General features: G+C 33.1%; 1 protein-coding gene across 1 annotated transcript in view; it reads left to right on the forward strand.

Moving 5' to 3' along the window:
- The window catches only part of Hao (Hydroxyacid oxidase), a 65,909-nt gene that overhangs the window by 45,922 nt on the left and 7,501 nt on the right, over positions 1-12,486 (forward strand). The window contains exon 8 of the mRNA XM_081769887.1: positions 9,872-9,983. Coding sequence (XP_081626013.1) covers positions 9,872-9,983 — 112 coding nt within the window. The remainder of the gene's footprint in view (positions 1-9,871; positions 9,984-12,486) is intronic.

Raw genomic sequence — 12,486 nt, forward strand, 5'->3', positions numbered from 1 at the left:
ATAAAAACTCAATGTTCGTAGGTTCGAATCTATCCACTCACCACAACATTTTATTCTTATGTGTAACGATGAAATAAGAAAGAAAAAAATGTATAACCGTTAAGACAAAACTTCAACCAAGTCTGAAGAGAACAATACTAAAATCGTAACACAATGACGTCAACTAAGAATTATTTCATGTAGCGTTTGGACGAAATTACAGCTGTCAACAATTGCAGAAGTAAAAACAGGCTGATAGGCGTAATGCAGTCTAGACTTCTGAATGCATTTACTTCCTCAAAACTTCCGTCTCGTCATTGGTATGCCGTTAGTCATGGTAAAACCTTTCAATTGGAAATGAAATGACACAAACTAAAAGAGTTTTAAATCAATAAATGTCTATGTGTAAAAGTAGGTGTCTCTTATCTGTAGTTCTGAGTTCCTTTTACTTTGAAGTGTCAAATGAGAGAAGAAAGTATGGTGATCGACAAAAATCAAATTTGAGATTTCAACGAACTTACACGTATTATAGCCCCTAATACCGAAAAAGTTATTTTTCGATACTTGTCCATCTGTTCGTCTGTCCGTTCGCTACACTTTTCTGTGCACTCGCCTAACCGTTCAATTTATCTGCACCAAATTTTAGTTTAAGATTTTCATAGTATTTCCCATAGTTTCATTTATTTCCCTCCTACTCCCAAAACAAGGGTAGTTTCCTGTACGATGAAAATAGAAAAAAGATATTTTTTCATAACTGCCTCTAACGATCTTGTTTTCTTTCTTTTTTTATAAATCAATATTTAATTAGCAACCCTATTTTGTGGTATAAGGCATTTATCTGAGAAAAATCTACAAGGGGTAGTTTATACTTAGGGGTGAGTTTTTTCTCAGTGATTTCCTCAAAATGGACTCAAGTGTTTTCGTTCAAATTTCATAAATAAATATTTCATTAATAACTTAACAATATGGCATAAATAACTCGTTTGTTCTAAAAAAAATGCGAGGGGTAGTTTATTCTTGGTGGAGTGTATTGTCTGGGCGATTTTCTCAAAAATGACTCAAATGAGTATATTCGTATTTCAAAAATACATATTTGGTTAATAACCGAACAATATGGCAAAACTCGTTTGTCCTGAAAAAAATATACCAGGGGTAGTTTACTCTTGGGAGTGTTTTTCCTCCACGGTTTTCTCAAAAAATGAATCAAGCAATTTTGTTCGTACTCAGAAATAAATATTTCATTAAAAACCTAGTAATATGGAATAACTCGCTTACCCTGAAAGAATCCTCAAGAGATAGTTTATTCGGGGAGTTATTTTTCCCTCAGGATTTTCTCAAAAATTACTCGGACAATTTTATTGATAATTCATAAATAAGTATTTCATTAATAACCCTATATTTTAGTATAAGTCATTTCTATGAAAAACAATTACGACGGATAGATTATTTTGGGGGTCAAGATTTTTCCCGACAATTTTCTCGAACGACAGGCGATTTTGTTCAAATTTCGCAAATAAATATTTCATTAATAACCAAAAGTATATCTTAACTCATTGTTCGAAACAATTCACAAGAGGTAGGTTACTCCTGACGTGTTCTTTTTGAACGACTTTCTCAAAAATGACATTTGATTTTTTCATATTTTATAAACAATTATTGCATTAATTGCTCTATTATATTTCTAATGAAAATGCGCTCAAAGTGGAGTTAGTTTTGTAGTGTGGATTTTCTTCAATCGAAGTTTTTTATTCGATAATCTGACATTCGACGTATTTGAATAATACAATATTTTTTTCGTATTATCCAAATACAACTTCAGTAACAGCTGCGGCCTAACACAGTTAATAAATTAAATTGAAAAAGTTTAGTGCGGTGGCCCTGTAATTTAATATTTTTTTGGTAAACTCCCTAGCTTTTTGTGGTAAACTCAGGCTTTTCTTTTTCGAGCGACAAAAGAGAGAAGAAAATATGGTGATTGTGATAATAGTATATCAAATTTAGATTTCAACGGATTTACATACTTCATGGCGTCTACATACCGAAAATGTGATTTTTCGATACCCGTCCTTCCGGTCCGTCCGTTCGGTACACTTTTCTGTGCACTCGCCTAGAGGCCATACCGTTCAACGTATCTACACCAAATTTTAAACTTAGGGTTTACATAGTATTCCTACAGGAGATTTTCCAATTTTTTCCTACCACCTAAAATAAGTGTGGTTTTCAAACAGCCGAAAATCGAAAAAAAGCTATTTTCTCCAAAATGGTTTTAACAATTTTGTTTATTTTTCATTAATCAATATTTAATTAACAACCCTATATTGCAGTATCAGATATTTCTCTTAGAAAAATTTACGAGGGGTCGTTTATTCTTGGAGGTGACTTTTTCTCGACGATTTTCTCAGAAAAGACACTGACAAATTTTGTACACACTTCATAAACAAATATTTAATCTTGTGATTCAGAAAAATGTTAATTCAACATTCTTGAGTATCGGTAGTTAGTATTCTACTAAAGTTAATTTAAAAATAATGGTTCTTATCTCTTCTCTGGGAAGTAAGTAAAAGAACCAGGAATTATACTTGAGCAAGCAACTTTTATTAACACTGAGAGAGAGTATATGAAAATGCAAAAACACAATAAAATTACATTGAAATAAAGAGAATTTTGTAAACACACAATATTATACACGAGAGACCTTACTTGGCTCAGATTCTTCTCTAACTAAGATTTTACAAAGAGGAAAAAGGTCTTACATGAATGTTAAGTGGAATCCTCTCACCCACATGGCTGAATAACTTTTCCTTCGTCTTTGGCTGCTTCCGTCCCTTTAGCCAGCCTGGATTCTCCTTATATCCTCCACTTTATCATGGTTTTCACAATTAAGAGGCCTTGTTCTTTTGTTTATCTTGTCCCTTAGGCCAAGTTATTTGAACAAAACATTTTAATAGTTCATCTTCTTAAAATTCATTTAACCACAGATTATCTTATCCATTTGTTTTTTTTTTAATCTGTTTCCCAACACACTTGCAACATGGTATAAGTCAATTGACCTGAAAAATATACGAGTTGTAGTTTATTCTTGGAGTTGAATTTATTTCCAGTGAGTTTCTCAAACACGACCAGTTGGCAACCCTGTATCTCGACAACGAAGCTGAACTCGAAAACTGCAAGAGGACCATTTGTCTCCTATTGATGTCACGAATCATCTCCCGAAGTTTGTGGACATCTTTCAGTTTCACCCTTAATGAAGCTTCTTTTCGAAAAGTTAACTATTAACTTTAGACATTGTTTATGTTTTTTAAATCACAAATACCGTTATTAATTTTAAGGCAGAGTGCTACTTTTGAGAGAATAGATCTTGAAAAATAATTTTAAAACTTAGACTTTTGTTTTCGAGACATTCCAGACAAGACGAGACATTTTAAAAGCTATCTCGTGTCCAAAACATTTGTTACGTTTTCTTTTGGATGTCACAAAGCGTGTCTCGTCTATTTCTGGAGACATGTCTTATCTCGTGCGCATTCGTTAACACTTGGAAAGGATTATCTTTCTACTCAAAGCATTGTTTTTATAATGGTTGCATATTTATGATAATTGCCGTCAACATAAATTACAGTCCTTTCAGTTGAATTAATTGTTTATTATTATTATTGAAATTAAAATTAAATGGAATATCTAGTTTAACTTTGCACGATTATGCACCTACGCTAAGGGAGAATGATGATGAATGAAATGGTGAAATGAAGAAAGTGGGAGGAAAATGGAAAATCCCAAGAAAAACCCATACCCATGCACACGGTATTTGTCCACCTCAAATTTTACTTGGCGCGAAGTGGAATCGAGCCACGGACCCCATGAATGCTCTATTATTATTATTATTATTATTATTATTGTTGTTAATAATAATAATAATAATAATAATAATAATAATAATAATAATAATAATAATAATAATAATAATAATAATAATAGTAATTGAAGTGAGCTTAACGAGTTTCAACCGTCCGACTCAACCAATGTTTGGGTGCCTGTTCGTTCGTCTACTCCATGACAACTTCTCATAAAAGACATTTCATTTTAATAAAACTAGTAAGTGCTTTCTTTTAGCTTTGAGAAGTAACTATTGCTTGGAATTTGAAATCTGCAAAATATAAGAGGTAAAATTAACCAAATGGTGCAAGTTTCCACTAATGTATACAAAACAATTTTGCAATATCAATTACGTGAATCTGGTCCAAAAAAGAAGCCGAAACCCCTACACCGAAGAGCCTTCCCCGAGATTTGATCATTGTCCACACGGACTGAATTGTCATTTGAAGCCAAGACTTTAATATAAAGGCAATAATTTCTTTAAAATAGACGAAAAATTCGAAAGTTATAAGCATTTTCATATTTTTGCCTTTTCCCATAAGGGAGCCGTAGCACACTATACTGATGAGCCCCCTACCCCACTCCAGGATTTGATCATTCTCCACTCGGACTGAAATTGTCATTTGGAACCAATACTTTAATACGAAGCCCAACATTTCTTTAAAATAGACGAAAAATTCGAACGTTATAAATATTTTAATATTTTTGACTTTTCTCATAAGGGGCCCGTATTAGCCTACACTGAAGAGCTCCACGAGATTTGATCCTTGACCACTTGGACTGAAATTCTCATTTGAAACCAAAACTTTAATATGAAGCCAAAAATTAAACTTTTACATCAATTTAAACTGACTGGGTTCCAGTTCTCCCCACTATTATGTTTAGTTTAGTTAAGTGGTAATTTGTGACAGCTTCACATCATCAAAAGAATCTTTCACTCCCCCCCCCCAGACGTTTGTGCTGGATCCGCCACTGGAATCAATAGACACTTTTCCTATTCTTTTTGTCACCCTTGTAGGAGCTCCCTCGTACAAATAAAGAAACGGTAATATTACAATCAAGAGGGGTTATATATTAGGTATTTCTTTAGTTGCCTACCCCTAATCGCACAGGGCCATCTTTCGTAGAATAAAAAATGCTACGTGATATTTCAATCATGAAAGGGGAGAGGATGCTGTAAATATATTTCTTATTCATTTTGTCTACCCTGCTTATCAGAAATTACTTTCTGTTGGAAGGGTACTGAAATGAGAGGGTCAAAATAAAACGTCGTACCCCCTCCTACATGGTTGCTCAAATAATTACTAAAGAAAGCATTTTAAACTAAGATATCAAAGATTTAAACTAAGAAACTAAGATATCCTTACATTATGTAAGGATGGCATATTCAGGATTATTATTATTATTATTATTATTATTATTATTATTATTATTATTATTATTATTATTATTATTATTATTATTATTATTATTATTATTATTATATGAATGTTTTTGGAGCACCGAAATTTTCTGAGACGAACAATGGAATGTGGAGGTTTAAGATGGGTGGTCATAGGGAGGAAAAACCAAGATTTTTTTTCTGTCTGACTCTCTAACGTAAAGATTATGTGCTGAAGGTAAGAAGCATCATCATTCTACAATAGGTTGCTTTTACGTAGAATATCAATTACTTGAGCTTTCCTCCTTCGAGCTACTTATCTCATGTGGTAAATTCAAAACAATTTCAATTTAATACAAATACATTGTAAAACTTTTCCGTAATTAAACATCTAGGGAAAATTAAACATTTAATAGGGAAATCTGTTATCAAAATATCCAAACAAGTAGATAGAAGACTATCTAGTGAGAGATATTTCGTGAAACTTTATAAAATTCTCCAAATTAGAATTAACATTTACTGGGAAACATTCGTTATGCGCCAGCGAGCATAACGTATAGTGAGCAGTGAGCACAGGGGAAAAAATTACGAAACTGTTTGCAAACAAAATTAGGGATGCTAATGCAAGTGCGAGAACGACATTTTTTCTTTTCTTTTCTTTTCTTTCCTTTTCTTTTTTTTTGGTATCGCCATGAATTTTACACATATGTTAAAATTTGATTCTTTCCCAAATAAAAAAATAAATAAAATAACCATGATAATAAAAATGTCAACGAGACTTCCATCGGGATTCGAACCCACTACCTTCGGCATACAGACTAGTTGTTTTAACTAATTGAGCTATTTGTATTGTTATGTGAACTGAGCCCGTTCCGGTAAAGACGATTTTTCATTACGGTCGCGCTACCAATTCGTCCTTTTCCATAGATAATGTCCACTTTTTGCTCTATCTTTATGTTAATACTTGGCATATATTCATATATTTGGAGTTTGCAGATAATGCACGTAATAAGACATATTAGAAATATTTCGTTAAAAGTTTCGTTTGTAGATTTTATCCACATTTCTCTCAGTGACATAGATGTGGCTGCTTCGTGTTGAACTATGGAATTCCCTCGCGTTCTTGAAACTTTCCCACCTTAGCAGAGTTGGTAATTCTCGAGATTTCTGTCGATTTAATGTTTTTTGCTTCTAATTTATTTATTTTAAGTTAATATCTAACACAAATATTAAAAACGGGTTTGCTATTAACCTGTCTTGCTGGGGAAACCTTCCGAAATTTCGAACATATAAAGAAAACAGAGATATTTTCAAAAAATTTCAAAATAAAGAGACGCGTCATTTATTTTGCTCATGGTAGTACAATTATCGAACCCTGGTATAGTTATAATCTTAGGCTGCATTGCTTTTCTGTGAGATTCGCAGAGTGTTTTACAAATGTATTTAGCCTATTAGCGTTCATTAGCAGTTAGCCAGTTTTGTTCAGCCTATTAACCGCATTTGAACATTGAACTAGTAAAGAATACAGTCCTTGGAAGCAAAACATTAATGCGTATATCTGTGATTTCTACAATTCCAAATAATGTTTTTATTTTAATAAATACTTTACTTAATGCACCATTATTTCTGAATTTGATTTACAAGAATAAATTTAGTTTAGCCTATTACCTATTAGTTTTCATTTGTAATAGTTTCAAAGATGATGAGGTCCAGTCATGTTTCTCATTAATTTAAGTTATGTTTGTAATTATAATTCTTATTAAAGATTTAAATACTAAATTACGGCATATTTTAATGTATTTTAATGCATTTCGCTTCTTTCGTAAAGGAAAGTTTAAAGTAAATAATATGTTTGGGATTATCCCGACCACTGGGGCAATCCCGAACATAGGTACAGTTTTTAAACATCTCATTGATTTGTTGAAAAATGTTACTTTTGACTTTCCTCTGCACTTTAATAAACAAGAAAAGATGCAAACTTCTATGCACAAGAAATCTTAATTTTATCTCTAAAGATAAAAGAGTTATTTATAATCAAAGCTTAAGTGTTCGTGAATACCCCGGTCTCCCATAATAATAATAATAATAATAATAATAATAATAATAATAATAATAATAATAATAATAATAATAATAATAATAATAATAATAATAATAATAATAATAATAATAGATTATCTAGTTTGTATAAAACTATTGCAGTAAAGTGAACTTCATAAACTCTCTGAATGAGATGGGAGAGTGCGAATCCGTCGTGTTCCAAGGGAACTGCTCCTTAACACATGTGCTCCGAGACGGAGACAAGCTGGCAGCGGCTTAATTATGCTCTGGGAACATTCACTTGAGCATCCATGTGTCTAGTGGAGCTCGAGCAAGGCACCATGACGGCCAAGGCGTATCGCACACTGCTTGCAGACTATGTACACCCCTTCATGACGACCATGTTTCCTAACGGTAGTGGCATTTTTCGACAAGATAACGCACCATGTTACAAGTCCAGGAGTGTGATGGAATGATGCAAGGAACACAGGGACGAGTTCCAAGTGGTGTACTGGCTCCCCAACTCGCCGGATCTGAACCCAATCGAACACATCTGGCATGTGATTGAACGTAACGTCAGAGTGCATCGCCCCCTTCCCCGGGAATTAGATGACCTGTGTGTGCACATGTGGTGTCAACTCTCTCCAGCGACCTACCAAGGATTATTGCATGCATGCCAAGACGCGTCGCCATTGTTATTCGTGCCAAAGGTGGACATACTGACAACTAGGTACGTAGCCATAATGTTCTGGCTAATATGTGTGTATATTTTAACTCGTATATTTTGTCTCGACTCGAATTTCGAGACGTCTCGTCTCGAATTTGAGTCAAGTCGAGACTGAAACTGTCGAGTCGTGACACGACTCGAGACAGAAACATATTTTCGAGTCGAGACAACATTTTCTCGAGACGAGTCGAGACAGGCTTAAATCTCGACTCGACTTGTGCGTATCACTAGAGATTACCCATTTTACACTACCAACGTCTGTTTTACTAGACACGAGAATCGTAAACAACTTTCGCGCACAGAGAAAAATGTGGCATTTGAAGTTAGAGGTGCAAATTTGCAGTAAGAATTCAGCAGTTCAATGAAGAATTTTCAATATGTTTCCTTAAGAGCCTGACATACTAAAAATAACACAAAATTTATCATTTTCCTTTTGCTTGTTTTTCATAAGTGAAAGGAGATAATAAAATGCAACTTACCACAATCATAGATAATGTTATTCTACAACGGAAAATATAAAGAATTTTCAGCGTTGCCATTCATAGAAATTACACTGTTGTCAGAATAACATTTCCCCCAAAATCTAAATTAAAGGAGTGACTAGAGAAACGAGCTCAACTGCATTTCATACGTATCATGTTATCTTGGAATCCTACGAACTACTTTTTAAATAATAGTTGTATTTAGTTTGTAATAAACAAAATAGTTTTAACACAGTTATTAAAATTAAATAATAATGTAATTTAAAGAGGAGTTCACAGGAAACCGACTATAACAACATGATACGTAATCAAATACAGTTGAGTCAGGGGCGTCATTTAAGGGGCCTGGAGGGGGCAATTCCCCCCAAGATTTTGAGGAATACCTATAATTTATTCGATTGTATACTAATATATTAATACAAAACGTGAAAGTCTTATGTCGGTGGTGCTCTTGCCCACAGCAAGCAAAGTCTGAAATGACGCTTCTGAGTTAAGTTTGTTCCCCTAGTCTCTGAATTAACTTAGATTTTGGGGAAATGTTATTCTGGAAACACTGCAATTTCTATGGATGGTAAAACTGAAAATTCTTCATATTTTCTGTTGTAAACTAACATTATCTATGATTGCGGTAAGTTACATTTCATTATGTCTTTTCACCTATGAAAAACAAGCAACAGAAAAATGGTAAATTTTATATTATTTTTAGTATGTTAAGCTCTGAATACTCTTACATCTTAATGCTGTGACATTAATACTCGTAAGCATTGTGTGGAAAAATCGTTTAAAGATAATTATTTTATAAATTTAGTTTTAAAAATAATAAAATGGCCTTATTTTTAAATATATATATATATATATATATATATATATATATATATATATATATATATATATATATATATATATATATATATATATATATATATATATATATATATATATATATATATATATATATATATATATATCCTGTAAGAGGGTTGATTTCCTAGTAGTTGGTGTGGCATCAAAAACGCATATTAAGAATACTTTTAGGGATGCGCACGAGACAAGATTTGTGGCTGTCTCGTCTCGAAAATGTGCTGTAAAAGTGATGTCTCGACTCGAAAAATGTATATTTTTCTATTGGAAGAGCCGTGTCTCGACTCGAATTTTGTCAGGAAAATCCTGTCTCGACTCGTCTCGTGCGCATACCTTAATACTTTGCCGCTCTCGAAATTTCTAAGAATAACCGTATTGCATAAGACGACTTCTGTATCTGACAGTGTGACAATTCGAAATAAGTTTCGTGTCAACAAACAATCACAAATACTAGTTTCGTCTTTCACGGATTTGTATTAAATGCTGATTAGATTTTAATAAAGTCATGCTTATTTGTATTTGCATTTTCAGGTATTTGTTGGTCGTCCCATGTTGTGGGGTCTTGCACACAGTGGAGAAGAAGGTGCTAGAAAGGTCTTACAGATATTAAAACAGGAGCTGGATTATACATTAGCACTTACTGGTAAGCGCATCTATGGTTAATCTAATTTAGGTATAGTGGATATACATAGCAAATGTTCTATGTTATCTGAGAAAGAAGTGTCACGCAAATCCATTGCAGACATAGCGATACTTCCGCAACAATTTTTATAGAGGTAGTTGGTGAGTACTTCAAATTATATCCCCGTAGCCAAACTCCCTCTATAAAAATTGTTGCGTGCGTATCTTAGGATTCTGAAACATGTATTTTTGGATAGGGCACATACTAGTTTCTAAGTGAAGTCTTGACCCGACTACGGTAGGCCCCACAGTTTTGGGGCTATGGACCTTTAAATTTCATTTTTTCATATTTTCGGCAGCCTATAAACTCCGAAAGGAAACATTTGTGCACCCAGGTTGGTTTATACTTTTTGTCTTATCTTGGTGTCAGGAATCACCTCCCAAACGTTGTCGGCGTTGTTCTGAAACACCCTGTATATGTTGCTATGAAGAATTCATTTATCTACAGCAATTTTGCCCTGTAGAATACTTTACACAAACGCTAAACAAAATTAATACACATGACTTAGCTTAGTGATATGGTAGGCAGTGGCGTCTCGTGACATAATTTTTCGGTAGTTCACAGTCGTTAAAAATTTCTATTATAGAATTCTTTTAGTATTCTAAATAAGAAAAACTAAATGATCAATGAAAGTAACCATATATATATTTACACATAATGAAAATTACCAATTTATAAACAAATGTTCTAATATTTCATTCATATATGAAATTACTTTTCATGTTCTTCCGGGCAATCAACTTGTCAATAACTCTTCTGAAGTTTAATTTTTTTTTCTCTCTTGATACCATAGCTCTACCGAATGTGCTAAATTTGATTTTGAGTTATAAGCATTTTAATATTCAACTTACCCAGAAAAATCAGTATATAGACTTAGGTACATGTTTTAGGAATTGACGATAACTTCTAATATACTCATATTTCACAAATGGGACTTTGATATTGGAATCTGTGTGCCCCAAATAACATGAAACTGCACTTAGGTGAAAATAGCAAAATGCACATTCGCGGTTTTGGCATTGGTTCGAAAAACAACTTTCAGTTTTTGAAGTCAACGTCGGATTATTTACTATGAGTTTCACGAATTTTGTTGTATGTCATTGTCTTTCTACAGACTCACCATCAGTTTTACAATAAACTAAATGGAATTTCCATTAGACTGCAAACGTCTGCTATCTCGTATATTTCAATTGCCATGTATGCTCTTTTGTGAACTATTAACAGTATACACGAAATATGCAATGTATTAAATTATTATGATAGTTGCAGAGACACCTTTAATTAGGGACGCTTTGTCCATGTACTTTTGAATTGTTAGCTCAAGATATTTCATTACTGTTCCGCCCCCTCCAAAAAAAAAAAGCCTTTCCGGTTACATCTGAACGTACGTTACTGCAAATCTGAATACTCGTCTTTTTCTATTTTGCATGTATTAAAGACGAATGTTGAAAAAAAATGAATTCCAAAATTTCCTTTAGGTTCCCACAATACAGAAGGTAAGATTTTACCATTGTAGGAATATTACCAAATACAACATGTTTTGATAAGCTATTCGCTTTTCTTACAAACATTTAGTTTATTTAGGTAGAAAAAAACGTAGCCTAAAGGAAAATAAGATATTATACATATTTAAAAAGGTCTTGAAAATGAATTAAATTTAATTTTATTCTGCATTAAGTTAAAATTCTCTGGGGAAGGGTTTTAAACCTTCCATTCCGCTTGGTACGATCTTAGAAAGCCATCATTTTGTTTGTTCCATTAGTGTATTTTCATTACAAGAAATTGAGATAAAAAGAAATTTAGAAAACTGATTGAAAGAATGAGTTATACAGTACTAGACTACTATATTCTTCTATATACCTAGGTATTGTAAGTTGCAGTTCATTGGTTCTGTTTAAAGTGCCACGTTACTGGAAATTAGTCAACAACAGCTGTCAACGCAGAAGTTCATTCTTTGATTCTGTTTAAATCGTCACATTACTGGAAATAAGTCAACAACAGTACTGTCAACGTTGCTCGTGCAAATCTTGATTTGAACGTCAGGAGACCGCAGTTCCTCTCCTCAGCTGCCCGCGTTTTCCTTCCGTACTCAATAGTCCCATCGAGACAGTATTACAAAACATTGTAAGTAAATAAACTTTTTAGATACGTTTAGATTGCTTTTAAAGAACTATTGAATTTATTGTTATCACTTCACTTAACTACAGGAAGTGATGCCTTTCATATATCATTTTTAGTTTAATATCGTAATGGTAATTAATAATTTTCATGATCAAAATCTTTGCAGCTTAAGAGCATTCATTAATAATAATAGTGAAGCATGCCAGGCTGTGCGTCGCGCTATCCTGGAATGTTATGCAATCATATTTTAATGTTGTTTGTAGAAATACAAGGATCACAATTACAATTCCTTATAATAAACTGAAAACGTCTCAGTGCGTCACGCTAATTCATATAATAGTAA

This window comes from Thermobia domestica, chromosome 8 (genome assembly GCF_964235325.1).
Source record: "Thermobia domestica chromosome 8, izTheDome1.hap1.1, whole genome shotgun sequence".
NCBI classification, from domain to species: Eukaryota; Metazoa; Arthropoda; class Insecta; order Zygentoma; family Lepismatidae; genus Thermobia; species Thermobia domestica.